A 25,779-nucleotide genomic window follows, 5' to 3' on the forward strand; every position below is an offset into this window, starting at 1 on the left:
CAAAGGAGGAGATGGGAATCCAAATGATGAAAAATGGGAGATGGCTTGGAAATTTCCTGGTCCTCAATGGATTCGTACATTTATTTGGACGATTTTTTAGGGAAGAGTTCTTAGTAATGTTAAAAGAGTTAGGAGAGGTATCTCGGATGATCCTTCGTGCCTCATTTGTGGTTTTCACTCAGAAGATATTTTTCACATCTTACGTGATTGTCCAGCAACCAAGGATGTTTGGGCCCAGGTTAATCCAGGTAAGTATATTCTAATTTTTTTTTCCTTTCTTTTTCAAGACTGATTTCTTTTTAATTTGCAGGGGAATAGGTTGATTCATGGAAAGGAGCTAGTTGGGATTTTTTTTTTTGGATTGCTTATTTGGCGTATATAGAAAAATTGAAATTTTTACATCTTTCAAGGCAAACCTTGGAGCTCAAAAGAAATAGCTCAAGGATCCTATAGTTAGGCGTTGCAGTTCTTCTCTTCCTCTCAAGTGGTCCCTTCTGGATGTCTTGATCAATCTGTTAAAGTTCATACCTCTGAAGAAGAGGTTCATCTTTATACTAATAGGGCAGTGCAATTGGATTCTAGACTTGCTACAGTTGGGGGAGTTGTTCATGATACGGAGGGACATTGGGTCATTGGCTTTCACCGATTTCTTGGAAAATGTTCAGTTTTTAATGCGAAATTATGGGGTATTCTTGAGGGCCTTAAACTTATTCAACGTTGGGGCTATGATCACATTATCATTCATTAGGATAGCTTGGAAGTTGTTAAAGGAATTCTCAGAAGCTCTTCAACTGTCTCAAATTCCGCATTAATTAGGCAAATCCATAATATTATGTATCAAGAAAATCAATGGTTTCTGCAGTATATTCCGAGGAACCAAAATCAGGTTGCGGATTGTGTAGCTAAACTAGCTTTGATCGAGAAAGGAAATCTGCAAGTTCTCGACTTCCCATCCGAGATGGCTCGTGTGTTAATTGATAGGGATAAGTACTTTTCAGGCGGTTCTTTTGATTAAGTGCTTTTCTTGTAATATTTTTGTGTTATTTTCTCACCAAAAAAAAATTCATATTCATTAATTTAAATTGAATTAACTTATTTTTAAACATTTGATTAAACATATTGAGAACCGATTAAAATATATTTATAAATAACAAACAAACAGATCATAAAGCGCTACTTACTTATTTTTACATATAAAAGAATCACGCATACATTTTACTAATTAAATTATTACAAATAAAATAAACACATAAACAGTGAAGCGAGAAAAATTTGTTAGGGGAGCGGATGAAATTTTAATTTTCTATAGTTTATATCTTTATAATTTGTAAAGGATTAAATCAAAATTTTATAATTTTAAGGGGCCAAAATAAAATTTTACCTTTACTAATTTAAAATTTTTACATATAAAAGAATCACGCATACATTTTACTAATTAAATTATTACAAATAAAATAAACACATAAACAATACTATATTTAATTATATAATAGTCAAATAATAAATAGTAAACGAGTTTGGATGAATATAAGCTGCTGCAAAATTTGGTGGATTCATCAGTGAAAATAAGAAAATAGAGACCATGGAAATCTTCTAATCCTTTCCACAGCATTTTTGTGCCTCTGCCTCTTCGTAGCTTTGCTCTATGTTTTGTACAAGTATTGGTGGGTACCTCATCGTGTACAGTTCATCATGAATTCACAGGGATCAGAGGACCTCCTTACGAATTTATCCATGGAAACAACAAAGAAGCTCTCCAAATGCAGAAGGAAGCATCTAGCAAACCTATGGCCTTGACACGATATATTTCCCAGAGTAATGCCTTATGATTACTCCTGCATCAAGAAATACGGTGAGAATATGTTGCTTTGGTAGTATTTTCGGATTTCCATGAAGCGATTTTAATTAAATCATTTTTTAGGGAAGAATTATCTTAGTTGGAATGGAGTTCGAGCTCAACTGGTAATAACAGACCCAGAACTGGTGAAAGAGGTGCTGAAAAACAGTGAAAAAGCTTTTTCAAAGCCAAAGCCTCTATATTTCTTTAAGAAGCTACTAGGTGACACCATTCCTACAATTAATAGTGAGAAATGGGCAAGGCATAGGAAATTGGCCAATCATGCCTTCCATGGGGAGAGCTTAAAAGTAAATCACTAGTTTCTAATCTAATTATTGTTGTGGAACATTGATAATGGATGATGGCTTTTGCAGAATATGATTCCAGCAATGATTGCTAGCGTTGGAACGATGCTTGAGAAATGGAAAGATAAGGAAGGTAAAGAGATGGAAGTGTTCCAAGAGTTCAGATTCTTGACTTCAGAAGTGATATCCAGAACAGCCTTTGGTAGCAGTTACTTGGAAGGAGAGAAGATTTTGACATGTTGACGAAGTTGACCCTAATTATAGGCAGAAATTTTATAAAGCAAACATTCCCATCATCGGGTAACTTCATCTAATCCTTCACTAATTTAAAACGTGTTTTCTTAATAATTTGTTAATTTTAATATTTTTCATTTTGTCAAAAATTATAATAATTTTGTTAAGTTGTATGATATTTAAATAATTTAATATAATAAAATATAAAATAATCTATTTTAATATACTTTTAATTAATTAATATAAAAATATAAATATTTTAATAATTTTCACTCCAATTAAATTGCCTTTTAATGTGAAAACTTTTTAACCATATTTTTCTTCAAATATGAAGTATTTTCATTGTTTTAAAGTAAATTGCCTTTTAATGTGAAAACTTTTTAACCATATTTTTCTTTAAATATGAAGTATTTTCATTTTTTAAAGTATTTTTCAAATTGAACTAGACTACTAGTTAAACCGATTAGATCAAGACTGTCCGGTCACTCTTATTAAATCGAAAATTCTTTAAACAGTAAGAAATCAGTATTTGATTATTTTTTGTTTTTATTTCAGTTTTTTTTTGGGGGGATATGAATGAAATTCTGAATCAATTTCCTTTTTAATATATCAAATAAAAGAGGAGAAAAAACAGAGATGGAAGATAAAAATTAATTTAAAGAAACCATGAGCTTAGTCAAACGGTCCAACCGGAAAATAAATTGAAAGTTAATAGTTTGGTTGGTATAATCATTGGTCTTGTTTTTAAAATATTGGTGTTTTCCCACAACAATGGAGTCAATGGATTAATTTTAATCTACTTTACCTTTTCAGAAAGTTTTGGAAATCTGTTGATGAAATTGAATCAAATAAACTTGAGAAAATGATACATGATTCTGTGATGAAGATTGTTAAACAAAGGGAAGAGAAAGTAATGACCGGAGAAGTTGACAGCTTCGGCCATGATTTTCTAGGATTACTTGTAAATGCCTATCATGATCCGGATGAGAAAAACAGGCTTTCGATACAAGATGTGGTAGGTGAGTGTAAAACTTTCTATTTTGCTGGGCAAGAAACAACCAATTCCTTGCTTGCATGGACAACCCTACTTTTAGCAATATATACAGATTGGCAAGACAAAGCAAGAGCAGAGGTGGTTGAGGTCTTTGGTAATCAAAATCCAAATTCTGAAGGGATCACCAAATTAAAGACGGTAAGCAAACTATACAAATTCTAAAGCTTGAAAACTAACATTGACCATTTATATTAAACTGCAAATTCTTATGGTTTGAATTTTTTTCTTAAACAGATTACCATGATTATTAATGAAACTTTACGGCTCTATCCTCCTATAAATAGTGTGGTAAGAAAGGCAGTAAGAGATGTTCAATTAGGAAACCTTGTCCTACCTAATTGTTTAGACCTCAACATCCGATTCATAGCACTCCACCATGACCCTGCCTTATGGGGAGATGATGTTCATCTTTTCAAACCAGAAAGGTTTGCTGAAGGGATTGCCAAAGCGACTAACAACAATGCAGTTGCATTCATGCCTTTTGGAATGGGGCATCGATCTTGCGTTGGAATGAGCTTTTCAATCACTGAAACCAAAATTGCCCTTTCCATGATTCTGCAACGCTACACTTTCACCCTTTCGCCTACCTATGTTCACGCACCTTTACCAAATCTTTCACTCAAGCCACAACATGGGCTTCACTTATTGTTTCATTCACTAGATTAAAATTGGTAAAATATTGTATTACATAATAAAATGTGGATGCGAAAAAAATTCCTATCTATTTAATATATTTTGCAACCATATGATGATATATGGTTTGGGGATTTCATGTCCACAAGATTACATATGGTCTAATGCTTTTTAATTCTAAATTAATTTAGATATGAAGCAACAAAATTATTTATCGAGGTTAAACTTGGAGCTCGATATTTAAGAGGATTTAGACAAAAAGATTATACCTGAAAATAGACTTGAGTAAGGAAGTCCATTAAAAAATGAATTAGGATTGAGCTTAGGCTCTAACATTAAATGCTCTAGTATGACTCGACCCGTTATTAATTCTATAATATATTTTTATTTATCATATCACTTATATCATATAAAACTTAAATCTATATTAATATATAATATTATACTTGAAAATGGGCTTAAATAAGAAAGCAATTTAAAATATGGGCCAAATTTGAGTTCTAGCACTTAAGGCTTGAGCTTCTCTCAAACTGTTTTTAATTTTGTAATATACTATATTATTTTTATTGATAATGTAATTTGTATTACATAAGAAATAGATCTAAACATTAAAAATTAATTGTTTATATTTAAAATTTTAATAAATATATAATATTATTAAATATTAAATTTAAAATAACTTAATTTTTAAAAATATGAATAAATCTAAAATAAGTTTAAATTAATTATTTATAAATATAAAAATAGAATAAAATATAAAATTAATATTTTAAACTTAGCAGAGTTTGGGAAAAACACATTAGATTAATACTATCCAAAAGTTCAATACAAATCTAACCTCACCAGGTCTGTTAACATAAAAAATTAATGAAATAAAGACCACATTTCTCAAATGGATCGCCATCCTTGTGTTTGGGTTGTGTGGGATCTTTCTACCCTCGTGTAATTTTGGTTATTATTTTAATAAAAGTTCATGCAAAGATATGTTTTAAAACAATTTGGATTGATTATTTTAAATTAAATATGATTAGAATTGAAGTAATTAAAGATATTATAAAAATAAGGATAAATTGTGGTGGAAACTCTCAGGCTCGGATTGGGATTGGAAAAAATGTAAATAGTGTAAGCAATTCCATTTAAAATTTTTGAAAGATGTAATATCTAATAAATTTAATATATAGTTAGGGTTTTAAACAAATATGGTTATTTTAGTTTGTTAGCTTAGTTCTTCTATTAACAATGTTTAACTGAAATAAATGATAATTACAAAATTGAACACTTTTTCATTAATTGAAATTAATGGTAAATGCAAAATGTCAATCACTTTTGTTTTTCTTTAACATTTGAATATTATGTCAATGTCCATAATGGTGCAGAAAATTAATATTATTAAAAGTGTATTTTTGCATTGGCCAGTTTAATATTCTCAAATATTTTATTTAAGGAAAAAGGTGGCTCGTACGAAAGAATAATCAGGTAGTGGATGTATAAACTAAAATAATCTTTGCGAATGAGGGAAATTGGATATTTAAGAAATTTTATAAGAAGATATTGTAAGGGTATTATGTCCCCTGGTTTTGCATTGTAAACTTTTGGTATTTTTAATTTGTTTTTTAAGCACACACACACAAAAAAAAAAAAAACATTTCCAAATATTTAAATTTATATAAATTTTAGATTGGGACTTATTTTTAAGCTCTCATAATCTATTTTATTATTTTTAATAATAAAATTAATATTCACCACTCAAAAGTAGCTATCATTATAAGTTTTACATATTATTTTGTAACAATTTTGTTGTTGTTTATTATTATAATATATTTGTTGAATTTTATTAACTTTGTATTTGTTCCTCTAATTTAAGTATTTTACCTCACATTACTAGTATCATGTATTTTTTTATTCTACTTCATTACCTTTATTTTTTTTTTTGCCAATTTCAGTATTTTGAAAGGAAAACCTTCTAAAATCTTATAGTGAATCATTAATATATATATATTTAAAATTTATTAATTTTAAAATTTTTATTTACAATTTTAAAAATATAAATGATTTATTTTAATTGTAGACAAATTTTAACCTATATTTTTAAGTTGTAGCTTTAACATGTGTTTTCTTAGAATTAAAGAATAATTTAGATTTACAAAGCATATATTTCCAGATTCTTTTAAATGATTACTTAAATATCTAAAATATTTATATTTAAATTATAGATCAATTTAAAATTTCCAAAAATAATTAATGGTTTTATTTCATTGAATTTGTTAAAAATTCATAAACCCATGAAATCATAAAAAGTCCATGAGATGAACGATAGTAGTTATTAAAATTGTATACTACATTACAAAATTTATTATTATCATTTTCATAAAAATATGTTTAAACTAATTACATTAAAATTTAAATCAAACAATGTGTATGAAATTTTCTAAATTTATCAATTTAATGCCTAATAATATATATTAGAAGCCTACGTGTTTACCCAAAAATACAATTGTTAAATTTCTAATTTCAATTGCAAAATATATCTTATAAATACATCTATGGTTATATATATATATATATATATTCAATTTCTTCCTTTCCACATTTTCTAATCTAATCGATAGTATTGTATGAGCATCTGAGTTGTTTTTCATAGAAAACTTAAAAAATTATTTGCTCATGGTTTGCGATTTAAATCCTAAATTTTTGGTAGTTCATCAATATGATGTAGGAGTGTGTTGTAAGATGACCATTCATGCAGTATACATATTTGGCGAACCCTCTAAGATTAGAAAATTCACAGTAAGTGGCCTCAAATGAATAGTAACCGATGAGCTCATTACTTTGGTGATCACTAGTATGCAAATTGGGGTCGCGGGAAAGATGCGAGCTCCTGAAGTTAAAACATGAAGCTATGAAGCAACATAGTTTAAAGAACTTGCATGCAAATTATGTTTTCAGATATTATTTTCCATATTTTTAGAAGATTTATTATTTATTAGCATAGTATATTTGATATTTATTAGGATAAAATCTCTATTATTTCTTTCCATAATTGGGAGTTTTTCTTGTTATAAATACCTTTGTTTTATTGTTCAAAAATAGATTGCAATATATTAAAGTTTAGCACATAGATTTGTTGCTAAATTTCTTATTTCTTCTCTGCAATTCTTTCTTTCTTACATCAAAATTCCAACAATTGGTATCAAAGCCCTATTCTCAAGAGCCGTTTTTGTTTCTTTCTCGGTTAAACATGGCTTCCGCAAGCTTTTCTCCACCTTCTCCATTCGTTCAATGGTGAAAACTATCATATATGGGTTGTTAATATGACCTACCTGCAAGCCTATGACTTGTGGGAGGTTGTGAATACTGACATCGAGCTTACACCATTAAGGGACAACACTACAGTCGCACAAATCAATCACCATAGTGATGAGCAAGCTAAAAGATACAAGGCAATGTCCTGCATATAGCATGACATCTTGGATGCAATATTCACACGTATTATGGCCTGCAAGACTCCAAAACAAGCTTGGGATAAGCTAAAGGAAGAGTTTCAAAGTTCGAACAAGACCAAACAACAACTACTCATTAATCTCAGCAGAGATTTTGAGAATTTGAAGATGAAAGGCTGAAACAGTCAAACAGTATGTAGATAGGACTATGGTGGTAGTTAATAGTATTAGGTTACTGGGGGGAAGTGTTGGCATATAGCAGGATCATTGAGAAGGTCATAAGAATACTTTCTGAGAGGTACGAATTTAATATTTCCTCACTTGAAGGCTCTAGGGACCTATCAACCATCTTTATTCCAGAGTTGATAAATGCCCTGTATGCTCAAGAGCAAAGAAGAGCATCAAGGCAAGAGGAACATGCAGAAGAAGCATTGTGAGCCCTGAGTATTGAAGTTGCGAACCCCCAGAAACATAAGGATAAAAAAGGTTGGACAAAGTAGAAAGAGAAGTTGATGCAAGATGGTGGAAAGAAGATATATTCACCATGCTCGCATTGCAAGAAAAACACTCACTCTGAAAAATATTACTAGTTCAAACCAGATATAAAATGCAAAGATATGTTTTAGAACATTTTAGATTGATTTTTTTTTAAAATAAATATGATTAGAATAGGAGTAATTAACGATATTATGAAAACAAGGATAAATTCTTGTGGCAGCTCTCGGGCTTGGGTTGGGATTGAAAAAGAATGTTAATTGTGTTAACAATTAAATTTCTATTTTGAAACTTAAAATAAAAATACAGAGACTAAATCCAAAATTTCTAAAAAGTATGACATCTAATATATTTGATATATAGCTAGGTTTTTAAGCAAGTATGGTAATTTTAGTTTGTTAGCTTAATTCTTCTATTAACAATTGGCACCACAAATGATTGTCATGTGTAATTTGTTTAACTGAAATAAATGGTAATTGGAAAATTGAGCACTTCTTTAATTGGAATCAATTCTAAATGCAAAATGCCAATCGCTTTTGTTTTTCTTTAAATTTTGAATATTATGCTATGGAACGAAATCAGTGTCCATAATGGTGCAGAAAATTAATATTATTCATGTGTATTTTTGCATTGACCAGTTTAATATTCCCAAATATTTAAATTTAAATAATTTTGCATTGGGACTTATTTTTTAAACTCTCATAATCTATTTTATTATTTTGTAATAATAACTAATAGGATCAAGACTTTGCTCCATGGTACTCGTGTTACTGTGTTGATCAGACATTTTACCATGTTACATGTTTATTTCTCCAACATACTTACTGTTGTTGATGTTCTGGAGCAATTGTAAACCTGAAAAACTACATAATTGTGTTCTTGTTTTATCTATGTTTCTTTATTGAAGTTGAGAAGAGATTTTAAATCACTTCATGGTTGACATTCCATGGTTGTGTATCTTAACAGGCATTGTAACATTTTTAAAATTTCTAAAGTTTGGAATAATGATATACATGATAAATTAGTCAGAATTTTAGAAAAGATAGAAATTAAAAAATTTCAGTGTTATGAGACAGTGAAGGCAATTACAAAAGGTATTTGAAAAAGTATACATATTGAGATAAATAAATTCGGGGTATTGACTAAATTGTAAGAGAGTGAAAAGAATTGGTGCTAAAGTGAGAAATTTTAAAGTTAAAATGATTAAATGCAATTGAAGAAAAAGGAGGAGGGACTAGAGGAGGAAATTTACCAAAAGAAAAGATGAATCATCCATGGAACTGTAGAAAAGTGAAGGGGTAAAATGATAATTATTGTAATGCCTCGGATTTTGGGGTTAGAAGTTTTGAGATTTGTGATTAGAGTCTGCGTGAGGCTCGACCAATTACGTATGTTTTCTCGTTTTAGTTTCAGAATGGATCTGTTGGTCTGGTGGTTGTATGAGTGTAACGCCCCAATTTTCGGGAATCCTGTGAATGTTGGCATAGGTTTAATTATGTTAGTGGGCCTCTAGAAAGCCCAAGCTTAAGATAGAACCCGGCAATTTTAGTTAATTTTTTTTTCCATAAGAAAAAGGGAGTGAAATTATGAAATAGGACTTATGTGAAAATGTTTGAAAATGCTATAGGCTAAATTGAAGTGGCCAAATAAATAGGAGTGCAAAATAGGAGGATTTGCATGACAAACCTCCCATTTTACATGAAGTGGCTAGCCATCATGTTGTTGTAGACAATATGAGTACTTGATATCCATAATTTATGGTACAAATTGATACAAATTGATAATGGGTTAGGTAAATGTTCCATGATAATGGATTAGGTAAATATTCCATGATAATGGGTTAGGTAAATGTTTCATGATAATGGGTTAGGTAAATGTTTCATGATAAGAATTTCATGTCTTTTGTATTAAAGAATTAAATGGATGAAATATGAAGTTTTATTAAAAGAAAAATGGGGTGAAAAGAACAAAGTTTTGTCCATGTTTGTTCATCATAGCTAAAAGTTAGAGAAGAGAAAGGAGAGGAGAAAGCTCTTGAGTATTTGGTCATTAGGAGGAGGAAAATTGAAGGTAAGTTCTTGCTACCTTGCTTCTATTTTGAGGTTCATGAGTTCTTCTTGATTCTACCTTAACTCTTGAAGTATATTTTGATTTTAGTTGTGTTGTGAGCATTTAGTCATGAATTAAAATGAAGGAAATGGTTGTTGTTTCATGTTCTTTTGATGAAAAATGGAAGATAGGTGAAGTTGAGCCAAACAAATGAGCATGCATGTGCCTTAGATGTTAAAGGAAAAATCAGCTAACATGTTGTGCTTTAAAATGATGAAATAGAGATTATACTTAAGTAAAATCATAGATATGTGATGATTGATTGGTGATATACATGTTTAAATAACATGCATGCAAGGTATGTGTGAAAGAGTGATTTGGTAATAAATCTGCTTGGGACAGCAGCAGTAACGTGACTTTGGAAAATCACCATAAATTGTGGGAGATGAATTAGAAGCTGAATAAATTATGTAATTAAAGCTTATTGAGTCTAGTTTCTAATGAAATAAACAAGAACATATTTTGAATTCTGTACAATGAGAAATTTGATTCGTAATGAAGAGTGGTCAGATTAGTCAAACAGTGAAACATGGGAGACTTTAAGAAAAATCTGGTATTGATTGGCCATACTAAAAATTCTGAAAATTTTATGGATAAAAGATATATAAGTCTATTTTCAGGGAAAATTAATGGCACTTGATTTGGAGTTTCGTAGCTCCAGTTATAAATAATTTAGTGACTGTTGCTCAGGAAGACAGCTTGCAGTGAAATTATGATTATGTGGTAAACATTGACAAAAATTTGTTAATGAGTTGCTTATTGATTTCTTATAAGCTTACTATGATCTGTAGGTGTGGTTGGCCGAATATTGTAAGGGGTTAATACGTAGTTTGTATTTGAATAGTTAGATTAACGTGTTAGTAATCCAATTGTAGGCGGTTCGTGTGTGGATCTCGTCAGCATATCGTGGCAAACAGGTGTGTAACTAACACCCTCTTTCTTAGTCTGGATCGGCAAAAGTCGAAAAGTCGAAATGCCGAAAACCGATATTTTGTAGATTTGCGAGTGTGCGAATGCTCGTGAGGTAAATCGATTAATGTTTTTAGTAAACTGCAAAATTTGGACTGCAAAGTGCATGATTTACGTGCCTCGATATTTTTGGGCTTAATGGGCCAAAATTGGAATGATGGGCCAACGGCCCAATTCGTAAGAACCCTCGAGACGTGATTACGTTAGTACGTGAAAAGTAGGAATATGCATGAAAAACCCTAAAATAGATAAATTATGAAATACCTTTAAAAGTGGAAAATTTACGTTTTACCCTTAGTAGATAAATTACCAAATACCCCTAGGATTAAATTGACCTAAATGCATGTTTGATCGTTGTTATTTCTTGCATGTCATGTTGTTATTATCGATGCATGGGATTGGGATATTGACGGAGGAAGTACTGAAAGTGGCTTGTCCACATCTTGGAGGCTTTGCCTCAATTTATCGATAATCGAGCGAGCAAGGTCGCAATCTGTGGAGTGTTAATTTGGGTGGGTTGAGCTATTCCCACATGGAGTGTATGGCTGGTACGGTGGAGTGTAGTGGTTGGTGGGTTGAGTAGTCTCCCAAATGGGCTTGCATATATTCTTGATGTTGCATGTATTTTGAAATGGGCCTATGGGCCATCATTATCTGAATAAGGGGCTAAGGCCCGGTTATTGTAATCTGAAAAGGGCTCGCCCAGCACCATCATTACTGAATGGGCTTAGGCCTAATAGGCTTGAGTGACTTGGACTTTGAATGGGTTTTCCTTACACATGAGTTTCCCAAACTCACCCTTTTATTTTCATCCACGCAGAAATCCCCAACCATAGTGGGCTTGAGTCGTGAGGAATTTTGAGTGGCCACGCTCAAAGTTTGATTTTCTTCCGTGAACTGGACATCCTTTTAATTACGTTTGAGGTTTTGGGCTTTTAAATGTAATAAGGCCGCTTATTTATTTTTGGTGGTTTTAATATATATTACTAAGATAGGTAATACTTATTTTAACTGTTGAAATTGGATAGCTTTAGGTAGCGTTTTCAAAAACAACAGTTGATTTCAAAATAACACGACAACAAGCAAAGCTTCCATAATGAAAGTATTTTCCAAAATTAATCACTTTTCCTAAAATGACTTAATCGAACCGGTTTCCTAGAAATATCCATGACGTTAAGGTGTGGCAATAGCGGTATGCATGTCTAGGATTGGATCCGAAGGAGATTGGTACTTAAGCGATCGATGGACTCACCACCTCTTTTCGGTTTCCTACGGTGCATGACTTCCATTCACTTTAACCCTTAATGAATTAATCTTTTGAACATCAAGTGCGATTTTCTGGACTTAGAATGGAAATATTTTTTTTTACTTTTTTTGATGTGGCATGCCGGATCCGACCATAACTTCTAGGCCGGGTTTGGGGTGTTACATTTAGTGGTATCGAGCCTAGGTTGCAACAACTCTACTGTGGAATGGGTTTACAAAATAAAGATTTTCAAAACGAAAATTTTATAAAGAATGCGAAAAACTCGATTTTCAAAATTTAGATATTTAGAAAGTGGCATTCCGAATCTCCTACCAAGCACGTAAGTATTACTCGAACTTTTCGAATATTTTCTGAATTATCTCTCTATACTGAAACCCTATTAGGATACTCTAGCTAGGATGATACTGAAACCATAGGAAAATCTGATAAGAGACTAAAACTGTAGCTAGACTTCGATTCTACGAAAACAACTCGAACTCATCATCGATTCATAAAACATCTGTAATAAACACTGAAATATTAATTGATGCATAAAATTCGTAATCAAGATAATACGATATGAGTACAAGAGCTACTCGTGGAAGAGGCCGTGGACGTAGCCGAGGAAGGGCTCGAGCGGTATCTTCGTCTTCGGGACATATGCCGGCGGTAGATGCACCGGTACCACCGGCAACAGAGGTAGAGTCTCATGACTGCGGTGCCAAGGATGATGCCCTGTCACATGCAATGCTTCATGTTCTGGAAAGGGTTGCCGGAGCAAGTTTGGGCAACGAAATTCAGGGATCTATTTCTGAATGACTTCGGGGCTAACGGAACGGAGATCTTTAAGGGCGTGTCTGGTATAGCCCCGAATGTGGCGAAATATTGGTTGGAGGCCACAGAACGGATTATGGACGACTTGGACTGCTCTGAGGAGATTGTGAGTGGGGTATTTGTACTAAGTCCCTTGGGTCACTCGGTTAGGGTAAACAAACTGTATAGGAATGTACCCTTAGAAATTCAAGGCAAGGTTTTTCCTGGAGATCTGATGGAGTTACTGTTCGGAAAGTTTGACCTCATTCTGGGAATGGATTGGCTTGTTAAGCATAAGGCGACTCTGGATTGTGCTTCTAAATGAATGGTGTTAAGAACTACAAAGGATGAGGAGGTTATGGTGATAGGTGAGAGAAGGGATTATTTGTCCAATATGGTGTCGGCATTAAGAGCCGAAAAGTGGATTCGAAAAAGTTGTGAGGCCTAATTGTTATTTGTAAGTCAATCGGAAGAGGAGGGACTGACAGTGGATAAGGTTAGGACCGTAAAGGAGTTCCAAGATGTTTTTCTAGAGAAGCTTCCAGAATTGCCTCCGAATCGAGAAGTTGAGTTTGGAATAGACTTGTTGCCTGGAATGGCGCCTGTGTCTATCGCACTGTATAGGATGGCACCGAAGGAATTAGTAGAGTTAAATGCTCAAATTCAAGAGTTGTTGGATAGGGCTTTATTTGGCCAAGCGTGTCTCCATGGGGAGCACCGGTGCTATTCGTGAAAAAGAAGGATGGTACGATGCGGATGTGCATTGATTATCGCCAGTTGAACAAACTGACGATTAAGAATAAGTATCCACTGCCAAGGATTGACGATCTATTCGACTAGCTTAGAGGAGCTTCTGTATTTTCCAAGATCGACCTTCGATCTGGATATCATCAGTTAAGGGTCAAGGAGGTAGATATCTAAAAGACGACATTCAAGACTCGGTATGGTCATTACGAGTTTCTGTTATGCCATTTGGACTGACGAACGCTCTTGCAAAGATTTATGGATCGATGAATTGCGTGTTCCAACCATTTTGGATCGGTTCGTAGTCGTCTTTATTGACGATATCTGGTATATTCTCAAACCGAAACGAAACATGATGAGCATCTCCGTATAGTCTTTGTAAGTATTAAGGAGAAGGAACTCTTGCGAAGTTCAAAGCAAGTGTGAATTTTGGTTGAGGAGGTAACCTTCTTAGGACATGTGGTCTCTGCCAAGGGATTAAGGTGGACCTCGAAAGATTGAAGCAATTTTGAGTGGAAGCCACCTAGGACGGTGTCGAAAATTCAAGCTTCCTAGGGTTAAGGATACTCTGAAGGTTTGTGGAAGGTTTTTACGTGATGGCAGACTTTTGACAAAACACATAAGGAAAGGAGTACCGTTTGTATGGACTAAGAAATAGCAGGAAGCTTTTGAGAAGTTGAAGAAAGTTCGATGAAGCACTTGTGTTAATTGCACGAGTCGGGAATGATTTTATTGTGTACGGTGGACGCATCGACGTGGGTTTGATTGCGTGTTAATGCAAGAGGGTAAGGTGGTTGCATATGCATCACGATAGCTTAAGCCTCATGAGGGAAACTATTTGACTCTTGATTTAGAGTGGCGCAGTGATATTTGCACTTAAGATTTGGAGACATTACTTACGGAGAAAGGTGTATTATATACACCGACCATAAGAGTCTTAAGTATTTGTTGACTCGTAAGGAGCTGAACCTTAGGCAAAGGAGATGGATTGAGTTGCTTAAGGATTATGACTGCTCGATCGAGTATCACCCAAGCAAGGCTAATGTGGTAGTCGATGCTCTAAGTCGTAGAATCAGATTCGATCCGAGAGCAATGTTTGCTCGTCTGAGTCAGTATGATGATGGAAGTCTGCTTGGTGAGTTGCAAGTGAGACCAACCTGGTGGATCGATTAAGGAAAAACAGTTGAAAGATGAGTCTTTGGTCGCTCGTTTTCAACAAGTTAAAGAAGGGAAACTTCGAGTTTGGGAGCCGAAGAGACGATGCAACAAACAATACCCTCATCTGTTTGATTAGGTAAATTTCGAGGACGAAATTTCTTTAAGGAGGGTAGAGTTGTAACGCCCAATTTTCGGGAATCTCGTGAATGTTGGCATAGGTTTAATTATGTTAGTGGGCCTCTAGAAAGCCCAAGCTTAAGATAGAACCCGCAATTTTAGTTAATTTTTTTTCCATAAGAAAAGGGAGTGAAATTATGAAATAGGACTTATGTGAAAATGTTTGAAAATGCTATAGGCTAAATTGAAGTGGCCAAATAAATAGGAGTGCAAAATAGGAGGATTTGCATGACAAACCTCCCATTTTACATGAAGTGGCTAGCCATCATGTTGTTGTAGACAATATGAGTACTTGATATCCATAATTTATGGTACAAATTGATACAAATTGATAATGGGTTAGGTAAATGTTCCATGATAATGGATTAGGTAAATATTCCATGATAATGGGTTAGGTAAATATTTCATGATAATGGGTTAGGTAAATGTTTCATGATAAGAATTTCATGTCTTTTGTATTAAAGAATTAAATGGATGAAATATGAAGTTTTATTAAAAGAAAAATGGGGTGAAAAGAACAAAGTTTTGTCCATGTTTGTTCATCATACCATTTTGGGAACAGAGGTTGCCCGGGTTCCGAGTAGAATGGAGACACCACATGCACATTAAAAAAATTCTGATACAACTCCTTATATGACATCGGGACGGGTGTAAACTGGAGCCTTTCTGTATTTGGCCCCAAGTTGGATTCTTGTCTTGAAGAGCCTTGATAGCTAGTGGTTATAGCCATTGGCTGGCCTACGTTGACCAATTTGGAAGGCATGCTCACGATGTTTACTTTATTTTCCTTGTTTCTCGAGGTTGACCTTTTAGCACTTTCTCTCGCCTCTATCTTCCCACTTCTTACCGCATTTTCAATCATCTCAATGGATATTACTATATCTGAAAAGCTCAGAGTAGCGCTTCCCAACATAGGGTTAATGAATGGGGCTTTCAAAGTATTGATGAAAAGTATCGTGGTCTCCTTTTTCAGGAGAGGCGGATGGACTTATGTTGCTGCCTCTCTCCATCTTTGAGCATATTGCCTGAAGCTCTCATTTTGCTTCTTTTCCATATTCTGGAAGGTAATTCTATCAGGTGTCATGTCTGTTACATGGCCATACTGCTTCATAAAAGCTTATGCTAAGCCTTTCCATGAATTGATTTTAGCACTACTCAATTGATTGTACCATTTAGCTGCTGACCCGATCAAACTGTCTTGGAAGTAGTGGATTAATAGTTGGTCGTTATTAACATATCCTGTCATCCTTCGACAGAACATTGTGATGTGGGCTTTAGGACAACTAGTCTCATTGTACTTTTCAAACCCTAGAGTCTTAAATTTTGGCGGGAGTACTAAATCGGGAACCAAACTCAGATCATTGGCGTCAATCCCAAAATAGTAGTCAACATTCTCCATTGCCTTAAATTTTTCCTCCAACCACTTATACCGATCCTCGAGTTGTCTGGACAATTTTTCTTTTTCCATTTCATCCAGATCAGGAACTACAGAAGTAGTTGGATTGCCCCCTGGATTGGAGCATGAGCCAATAGGGTAATCCACTGGTGCCGAGGTACCGGCCTGATATTGTTGGGATCTGATAGTAATAGGTACACCTTGCGAACATGTCTGAGCATTTGTCAGGGTGAAACCTGGAGGATAGAGAGGATCCTCATTGTCTTCCCCAGCATTGACCCTAGGGCTTTTTCTTTTATCCATTCCTTCAGCCAACAATTGGGTCAACTGAGTCATCATGTTTCTTTGAGACTCTAGCATTTCGTCCATCATGTCTTGTTGGACCTTGCCAGCTGCTCTTGCATTTGCATTTGTAGCTTGTCTTGCATCTCTCTCTGAAGTTGTTCGAGTCTTTCCAACCTTTGATCCATATCTTTGATCTTTTTCCGTGTATCGTAAAGATGCTTAGTCGTTTGAATTTTGTCGGTTCCTAGGTTAACTGAAATAATTTTACCTAATTAGGGTCCTTTTGTGAACGTTTGATGAAAATGATGCAATGCAATGCAGATGGACATTGATTCTAAATTCAATTCTATTAGAACAATTTTTCTAGAAAACAGATTTCTTTACATAAAACGGATTGCATATACGGCATTGGCCTCATTGTCCAGGTAAAAACACTGCTATTTTCTTCATATTCGGATGTCATGGTCGAGTCTTGCGAATTTTCCAAAAGATGTCCAGATTCTCCTTTTTGCTTGATCTAGGCTGCGACCCATTGCTCACTTATCATCGTAATGCTCCTTAGCTCCTTTAAGAAAGTTGACGTGACGGCACTCGAACAATCCTTGTTGGCCTAAAATCTCAGACAAAGTTTTGTATTCCTCCGTGGACAACCAGCCTTCTTTCGTCATGTTTATTTAGACCATATTCAGACAACCATATTGTAATCCACTTTATCAAGAAATCCGTTTTCCCATGACAAGCTCTTCTATTTAGCAATCGAATATGAATCAACACCTTCTTTTTATGATGATGTAATGCAATGTAGTCATAGACAAAACAAAACACGTTAGTACAGGAGAGAGAAAAAAACAATATAGAACACTTAACCGAGTGACCTAGGATTTGGCATGGCTTTACCTAGGATATGCTGTAACATCTCGAAATAGGGCCTAAATGGAATAGTGGTTGCAAAACCAAAAATATGAGATAGAAAAGCTTATTTTGATTCATTTTTATGATTTATCGAGTGATTAGATGCATGTGTTAGACTATTGATAAGAAATTTTATAGATTGCATGTTTAATTTGCCTATTAGGGCTTATTTGCAGAAGTTGCTGTAACAGCCCGATTTAGGGCCTAAACGGAATGATGGTTTTAGAACCAAGAATTTGAAGTCAAAAAATTTATTCTGATTAAGTTTTAAGGTTTATTTATTGATTAAAATATTGTGTAAAAATATCGTTAAAAAATTTTACTGATAAAGTGCTTAATTGGACTTTTAGGACTAAATTGCAAAAGTTGCAAAATATGTGTTCTAATTCATAAGTACTTGATTGAAATGGGGTTTTAAAGAAAATGTCCTTAAATGATAATTACATCATTATATTTCATTTGGACAAAAATAGGCATGAATAGGACAAAATTTTAAAGAAAGGCCTTAAGGGCATTTTAGTCATTTGGTAATTAAAAGAAATAAAAAGGGAAAATAAAGCCAAAATTGACTCATCTTTTTCATGGAGGCCGAAATTAGCATGGGGAAGCCATGGCTAGGGTTTTCAAGCTTTCCAAGCTCAATAGTAAGTCCGTTCTAGCCCCGTTTTTCAAGTTCTTTACGTTTTTAGAATCCCGGTAACTTGATTAAGCTTATTCTAGCAATAATTTAAGCTAGGGTTCATATTTGGAAAAATACCCATAGGTTAAATGTGTTTATTTTGATATTTTATGATAGAATATGAAGGCTGAAATTATGTTAAACAACTTTTGCTAAGCTATTTTAAGCGAAAATAAGTAAAATGGTTTAATCGGTAAAAGTTGTTATTGTTCATAACTATATGTTAGAGTGAGAATTTGATGTTGCCATAGAAGGGAAAAATGATCAGCATGTCATAAAACATAAGAATAAGGGATGAAGTTTAATTCCCGAGCCTAGGGGAAAAAGTGTAAATATGCAAAAGTTTAGGGGCAAAATTGTAATTTTTCCAAAGTTTGAGTTAAGGACTGTTTTGAATAGTACATTAATTAAATAAGTAAAATATGATGTTTTAGATCCCGGAAAATGAGATTTGAACCTAGAATGGGAGAAAAATCGAAAATCGGAAAAGTTGGTAAAATAGCCGTTTTAGGATCGAGGTAAGTTCATATATATAATAAGCATTAATTTATGCATGTTTCAATGTAAAATTGATATATTTACTATGATTGCCGAGGTGTTGAAAGTAAGTATAATTATGATGATTTAAATGTTCAATATTAATTCGACATGGAAATGAGAAAGTATGTAAATTTGTATGTAAATAATACATTATTTTTATTACCTTTTTATATTTCAACATATTTTATGTATTGTAGCTGATTTTTGAATCATAATTGACTATTGGAAGAATGGAATAAAGGATTAGAAAGTGAGATACTTCCCGTTTGAACCTTCGGAATCGAAAGATATAGATGGTATGTAGCTATGTCACATGTATAATACGGGATGTATACCATGTGTACAAGAGAGCTACGAGACATTATGAGGTAGCTAGGTCGCATGGGTGATACTATGTGTACACCATGTAGACAAGAGAGCTACGAGATAAATGTAGCTAGGTTGCATGTGTGGTTCCAGGTGAAGAACACCATGTAAACAAGAGAGCTACGAGATAAAGCGGCTAGGTCTCATGGGTGGTACTAAGTGTTCACCATGTGTACAAGAGAGCCAAAATTATGTGTACAATCGAGCTAGGTCACATGAGTGGTGCAAAGTGAAGGCCACTATGTGTACAAGAGAGCTTCGATTTTAAAAGTGGGCTGTGTGCAATACCATCGCGTATCTGTTATTATTCCGAAGCGTTCAACTGGGAAATTGATTAAATGAAATTGTGTATGACTTTGTGATGATAAGTGTAAGTATATACGTGTGTAACTTATGAGCAATATGCTCGATATGTGATTGAAAATTGGAAAGATTGTTATAGGTAAGTGATGAAAACAATTGAAGTATGAAAAATCAAAATTGACAATAAAACTGTTCTGGATAGTTGCAGTGACGTGAATCTAAAAATTTACCAAAAATAGTATAAATTGAATCAGGGACTGAATGAGACATCAAATTAAATCTTAATGAGTCTATTTTCATATAACAAAAACAGAGCAAGCAAAGGAATTCTATATTCTGAGATATTTAAGTTTCTATGAGACTAGTTCAGAATGACTACGTGATTCCCTGTTCTGACTTTGAAAAATCATTAAAAATTGTAAAAAAAATAATTATGGGATATAATTTATATGTTTGAAATCCTTAATGAGTCTAGGTTCAAATAAAATAAATGATAACATAATATGAGTTCTGTACGAAGAGAAAATTTATTTGTAGTGAAGAGTGGTTAGGGCAGTTGAGCAGTGAAATAGGGGTAACTTCAATGAATAAACTGAACTAACTGGCTAGACCAAATATTCTGAAAATTTTATGGTAAGAATATACATGAATCTAGTTTCAAGTAAAATTAACGGTTTGTAATTTGAAGTTCTGTAGCTCCAGAAATAAATAATTTAGCTGCTGGTACTATGCTAGACAACTTATTTTGAACCTGTTTATAATTGTAATAGTAAAAGTATGTGTCTTTGTGATGGTAATAATCCGGGAACATATTGTGACTTTGTTTAATATATGATAATGCATTTTTTATTAATATTTACATATTTACTTACTAAGCTATAATGCTTACTCCCTTCCTTTCTCTTTCCTATAGTGTCGCAGATGTTACCTTGAGTTGGAGGTGGCCGGAGGTTAAATCACACTATCAAACTATTGATCGATATATAAAGGTTTTAAAGTATTTTTAAGTCTTTGGCATGTATGGGGACTCGTTTAATTGTTATTAAGTTGCTAGGAGTTGGCCTAAAATACTGACCTATGTTATTTGAAGGTCTCTATTGTATAAAGTCATTTAATGTAGATAGTCTTGATTATGTTATTAATTAAATGATGCAATTTATGAATGTGCATGCTTACCTATGTGTGTGGTTGAATTAAAGCATGATATGGGCCTTGTGAGCTCTTTTTAAGGGACAGCTTGAATATGTTTGAAAAGTTTAAAATTTGATGAAATTTATGTCTCGATTTTAAATGATTACAAGTACTCAAGTCCGGTAATACCTCGTACCCTGTTCCGAAATCAGATACGGGTAAGGGGTGTTACATAGACTCCTAGGTCTCTTTATATATGGTTCGGTTCTAACGAATGGGTACCTGAACCAATAGATTCCTCAACCCTCACCCATTATAGGCTCATATGGATCGAGTTTGATTCAGGGGAATACATTTTCCTATGGCCATACGGAGATGAAAATCTCACGAAGACATAGGTACGGATGTATCCCAGAAGTAGACCACTAGCCCATACGGAGGTGAAGACCTCACGAAGGCGAAGACCTCACGAAAGCATAGTTTCCCACTCCCACTTAAAAGGTGAAACCACAACGGTCATGCAATGCAATGCAAAAGTATTCTATGGGACTCGAACCAAAACGTGTGCAGTAAACGAATTGTAATTTTTCAAATAAAATTTTCAATTTTCAACAAAAAGACAAAAATTAACCAATTTGTGGCCTGACTCTCTAATGTCCCCAGTGGAGTCACTAAGCTATCGAAACTATTTTTTATTTTGGAAAACGGGGATCGACTTTAAAATGAAATATGGAGTTGCCATCAATCCTTTTTGTTTGGGTGTGATCGGATCACCTAATAAAACATTTTATTTCATTAAAATATTGTTTTTGGCCTACGAAATTCAAAAATAGGGTTCGGGAGTCAGTTACGTACGAGGAAGGATTAGCACCCTCGTAACATCCAAAATCGGTACCTAATTGATTAATTAATGTCCTAATGTTGAAAATTTGAAAAGATTTTACAATCCCATTTTAAAATGTTTGTATCACTCGAGATGAAATTTAAGATTCACTCGTTCTGAAGGAATAAAATATCATATCCAGTACGTTAGGAGACAACATTTTAAACCCTCAAAATAGAGATCATCTTATGATTTCTAAAACATGCAATTAAAAGGATATTTGGTTATTTGGTCAAATGAAAAATCAAAACCTAGCACGTTAGGGCACGATTTGTAACACCCCCAACCTGGCCTAGAAGTCTAGACCGAATTCAGAATGCTAGATTGATCACCGAAGTGATCGTAGGAAAGAAAAATTTGCAAAACAGTTTATCTTATCAAACCAAATCATTTAAAACATTTATTAACAAATCAGTACAAATCTTAAAATAAAGTTCAATGTAAAACCAGTTCAAATTATACGATTATAAACACAACTCAAAATTCTACCACAGCACTATTAATCCTTACAGTTTAAACTTTATTCGAATAATGAATAAAATTGAACTTAAAAAAAAAAAACCATAGTTTATCCACCAAGACTATCCGAGACCTCCGAGTTCTGAGTCCAGTGTCCAGAATCCAAAACTGTACCTGAAAGGAGAAACAGAAGAGGGGGTGAGCTACTCGAGCTCAGTGTGAGATCAAACAAATATTCAATAGTGAGAAAAACCAGAAAACTAGAAACAGTTCAAACATAGAACATACTTACAAATCGACTAAATCAAATACAGGCCATATGTAACTTTACAGTCATATGGCTCTGTCAAACATAGTAATGGTAGTTTTCAACAGTCACAATCTAGGCTTACGCCCTTTTCAGAATCGGAATCAATCTCAGTTTGGGGCTTTAGCCCAACTTAGTACAGTAACAGTCAAACACATAAATTACTATCAGGCACGTGTGCCTTTCAAGAGAATAGTCAAATACATTCTATCACACATGTGTTCAGTCAATTAGATCAACCAGACATTGCAGTCACACAGTAATAGTAACATTTAATCAAACAAATTTAGTCAGATGCATATGAGTGTGAATGAGTTATAAAACAACCCACCCATCCAACCAACACACCATCTCCGTCCAACCTTACACCTCATGTAGGGATATAATCGACCACCCATCCCTGTACTCTAATTAGGACCTCGAAAAGCCAATCCAACCTTATACCCCCTATGGGGATTTAATCAACCCATCCATATGATGTCATCCCAGATTTCCCAGCAATGATGATCATCTACATTGTCCACGACCCTCAGGGAATTGGGACCGCCCTCGACCCTCTAGAATTAGGGCTATCAGAACACAGATAGATTGCTAGTCACATATATTACGCAGCAAAGCTAGCATATCAGTTGTATCGTGCAATACAGTGAACCACGGTACAGTCGTGTAGTATGTTCTGCCAGATCAGATAAAGGTATTAGTGTAGCTAACGTACATGCAGTACAGTGCAATACGGTAAACCGCTATAACGATCGGTTGCAGTAAAACTTCTAAATCAAATAATAACAACATGCAATGATGTCGACGATATCTCTGACATGCGCAAGACAAATCCATGAAGACAATCGAATCATCCACGACCCTCTAGGAATTGGGACTGTAAAATGCAGTTAAACTGCCAAATCGTAAAACTCCCTTCTCTTCAAAATCCCACCCAAAAAGGTTTATGTAGATGAATGTATGCAAATGTATGAATGCTGATGCACCAGTTCAGAACACAATCTCAGACAGACATTCAGAAACAATTGCTTGCAATCAATCATCAGTTACAAAAACATGCATACTTGTGCATTCAGATTCCATACCTAACATGTCACACCTCAATCACAAAAAATACATAAATCAAGGTCAGAACAGAGTCATAATCACCCTAAGTAATCTTAGTCGAGAGGTTGGAACAAATGGATTTGCATTTTAGATCATGTTGACATGAATATAGTATTTGGCGAGTTAGGGCCACACGCTCGTGTGCTCTGGCCGTGCGGAGTAGTCCAGGCCGTGTGGAGGTCCAAACGCTCATGTAAGGAGTAGTACATGGCCGTGTAACGTAGGCACACGCCAGTGTAGTACAGAGGCACGGCAGTGGGAGTAGGTCGTGTAACTCACTGTCCAAATCCACTAATTTCAGAAGCAGAGCAGACACGACTGTAATGGGCCAGATTTGCCTAGCCCATTAACCTCAAACCAAATAATAAAAAACCAATAATTAATTAAATGTCCAAAGTCCAGATTACATGACCCAAGATCCATTTACAAATTAAAGCCCAACTACTTTGGCCCAAGAGCAAAAAATTAGGGCAGAAACCCTAGCGCCGCAACCAAGCCCCCTAGCGCCGTATGCTCCGTACCACCCCTGCACGCCTCTGTACGCCACCCTCATGCCTCCACGTCGCCCCGTACCTGTAAACAAAAACAAGCAAACGACAGCAGGACAACAACAAATAGGAAAAATGAAGAAAAATTGTATTTTGATTTATTCTTTTTCGGTTTCGACTATAAAAGCAAGAACAGAGCGATTGTAAGGGGCTCTCTTTCTCTTTTTTTTTACACATATATGCATATTGAATAGAAGAGCAATCAAAAAATTGAAAGGTGATTTTAAACACCTTATATTTCTGTGTTTCGAATCTGTTTCATTTTTTTCTTTTCGTTTTGTTTTTTTAGTATAACGAAATAAAATAGTAATCTCACCTTGCGAATAAGCCACTGGTTCTCTTTTGCTTCATTCAAATCGAAGTCAAGACAGGATTTTCAGGTTGAAAATAGATTCATCGGAGCCCCCAAAACCACCGGTCACCGTTCTTGGTGGTGGATCAATGATGGGGTTAAAAAATGGGGCTAGGGTCTGCTGGTAAAGATGGAAGGAGGCTAGGGTTCGGTAGAATGGGCTAAATTGGAGCTTTTATAAGCAACATAGAACGGCGCCGTATAGGGAATAAGGGAACTAGCGCGACGACCCGACCCGTAGTCGGATCCGCGCCCTTTTGCTCAAAAGGGAACTTTGCACGATCCACCCTTCCCTTTTGTGCCACGTCTCATTGGACTCCGATTGGCCTCCTATCCTTTTTTTAATTTTTTCCAAAAGCTTATGCGCTATTGCATTTTAGTCCTCGTTTGTGCACTGCGTTTTGGGGGTCTGGTATATTTCCAGTTTAAGTCCCTCTGCATTCGCGTGCACTGCACTTCGGTCCCTATTTCATTTTCAATGACTTGTTTTATTTATTAATTAATCCTTTCAGTTTGTATTTAGCTCACTTGAGTTTGTTTATTTTAGTTATGTAATTTTTCATTTTTTTGTCTTATTTTTCATTTTATTTTTTTTAACCTTTCTAACATATGGTTTTAAATTGTGTTATCAAATTTACTTTATGTTCGTATGTTATTTTTATACTTACGTTTGGATATATGCTTTATTTTTTTATTATATGTCTATTTATTCTAAAGTTCTCTGCCATCCTCCGTTGTTAAATTTTTTATGTTATTCATCTAAATACTCTTATTCATTAATATTCTTATATATATTATTTACGTTAAACTATTTTTTAATCTATGTACATTATTTATTTAAACTAATGTATAGTATTTCGTATATGCTTACTCTAATCTTCTTCTTTTGATATTTATTTTAAAAATCTATTTTTACATTACTAATTTGTATACTGTTTATTTTAGCTATTTCATCTTTTGGTTTATCTCAAACTTTCATGCATATTACTTATTTTAAAATTATATAAATTAATCTTAAATTATTTTATTTTATTTTTTATGTGTGTATTGTTTCATTATATATTGATTTGTTATTCATCAAGTATATCGTTTATTCTTTATTTTTATCATATCTTCATTATATATTGTTTTCATGGTTTTTATTATTGTATGCATATTATCACCTTTAAGTAAATATATTTTGTTTTTAAAAATATTGTATGTTATTTGCTCCAAATCACTTCTTTCACAATGTTTATTTCAATATTATTTATTAGTGTTATTTTTATATATATGCAAATCATTTCAAACCCTTTTA

General features: G+C 33.9%; 1 protein-coding gene and 1 long non-coding RNA gene across 2 annotated transcripts; both read left to right on the forward strand.

Moving 5' to 3' along the window:
• The first annotated feature begins 1,561 nt into the window (after nucleotides 1-1,561).
• On the forward strand, nucleotides 1,562-2,385 carry LOC108465494 (cytochrome P450 CYP749A22-like). Its single transcript, XM_017765825.2, has 3 exons — nucleotides 1,562-1,852; nucleotides 1,922-2,145; nucleotides 2,212-2,385. Exons 1-3 carry the CDS (start codon nucleotides 1,819-1,821, stop codon nucleotides 2,383-2,385), a joined length of 432 nt encoding a protein of 143 aa, XP_017621314.2. The 5' UTR covers nucleotides 1,562-1,818.
• Nucleotides 2,386-9,798: 7,413 nt separating this feature from the next.
• On the forward strand, nucleotides 9,799-20,858 carry LOC128286470 (uncharacterized). The gene is made up of 3 exons (XR_008277048.1): nucleotides 9,799-10,068; nucleotides 10,983-11,024; nucleotides 20,609-20,858. It is a non-coding gene; the product is annotated as an uncharacterized LOC128286470 (long non-coding RNA).
• Nucleotides 20,859-25,779: the final 4,921 nt, after the last annotated feature.

This window comes from Gossypium arboreum, chromosome 13 (genome assembly GCF_025698485.1).
Source record: "Gossypium arboreum isolate Shixiya-1 chromosome 13, ASM2569848v2, whole genome shotgun sequence".
Lineage (NCBI taxonomy): Eukaryota > Viridiplantae > Streptophyta > Magnoliopsida > Malvales > Malvaceae > Gossypium > Gossypium arboreum.

Coding starts and splice junctions, on each gene's coding strand:
- LOC108465494 (XM_017765825.2), top strand. CDS start 1,819: ATGCCTTATGATTACTCCTGCATCAAGAAATACG. Junction 1,853..1,921: donor CTCCTGCATCAAGAAATACG/GTGAGAATATGT, acceptor ATCATTTTTTAG/GGAAGAATTATCTTAGTTGG. Junction 2,146..2,211: donor TCCATGGGGAGAGCTTAAAA/GTAAATCACTAG, acceptor TGGCTTTTGCAG/AATATGATTCCAGCAATGAT.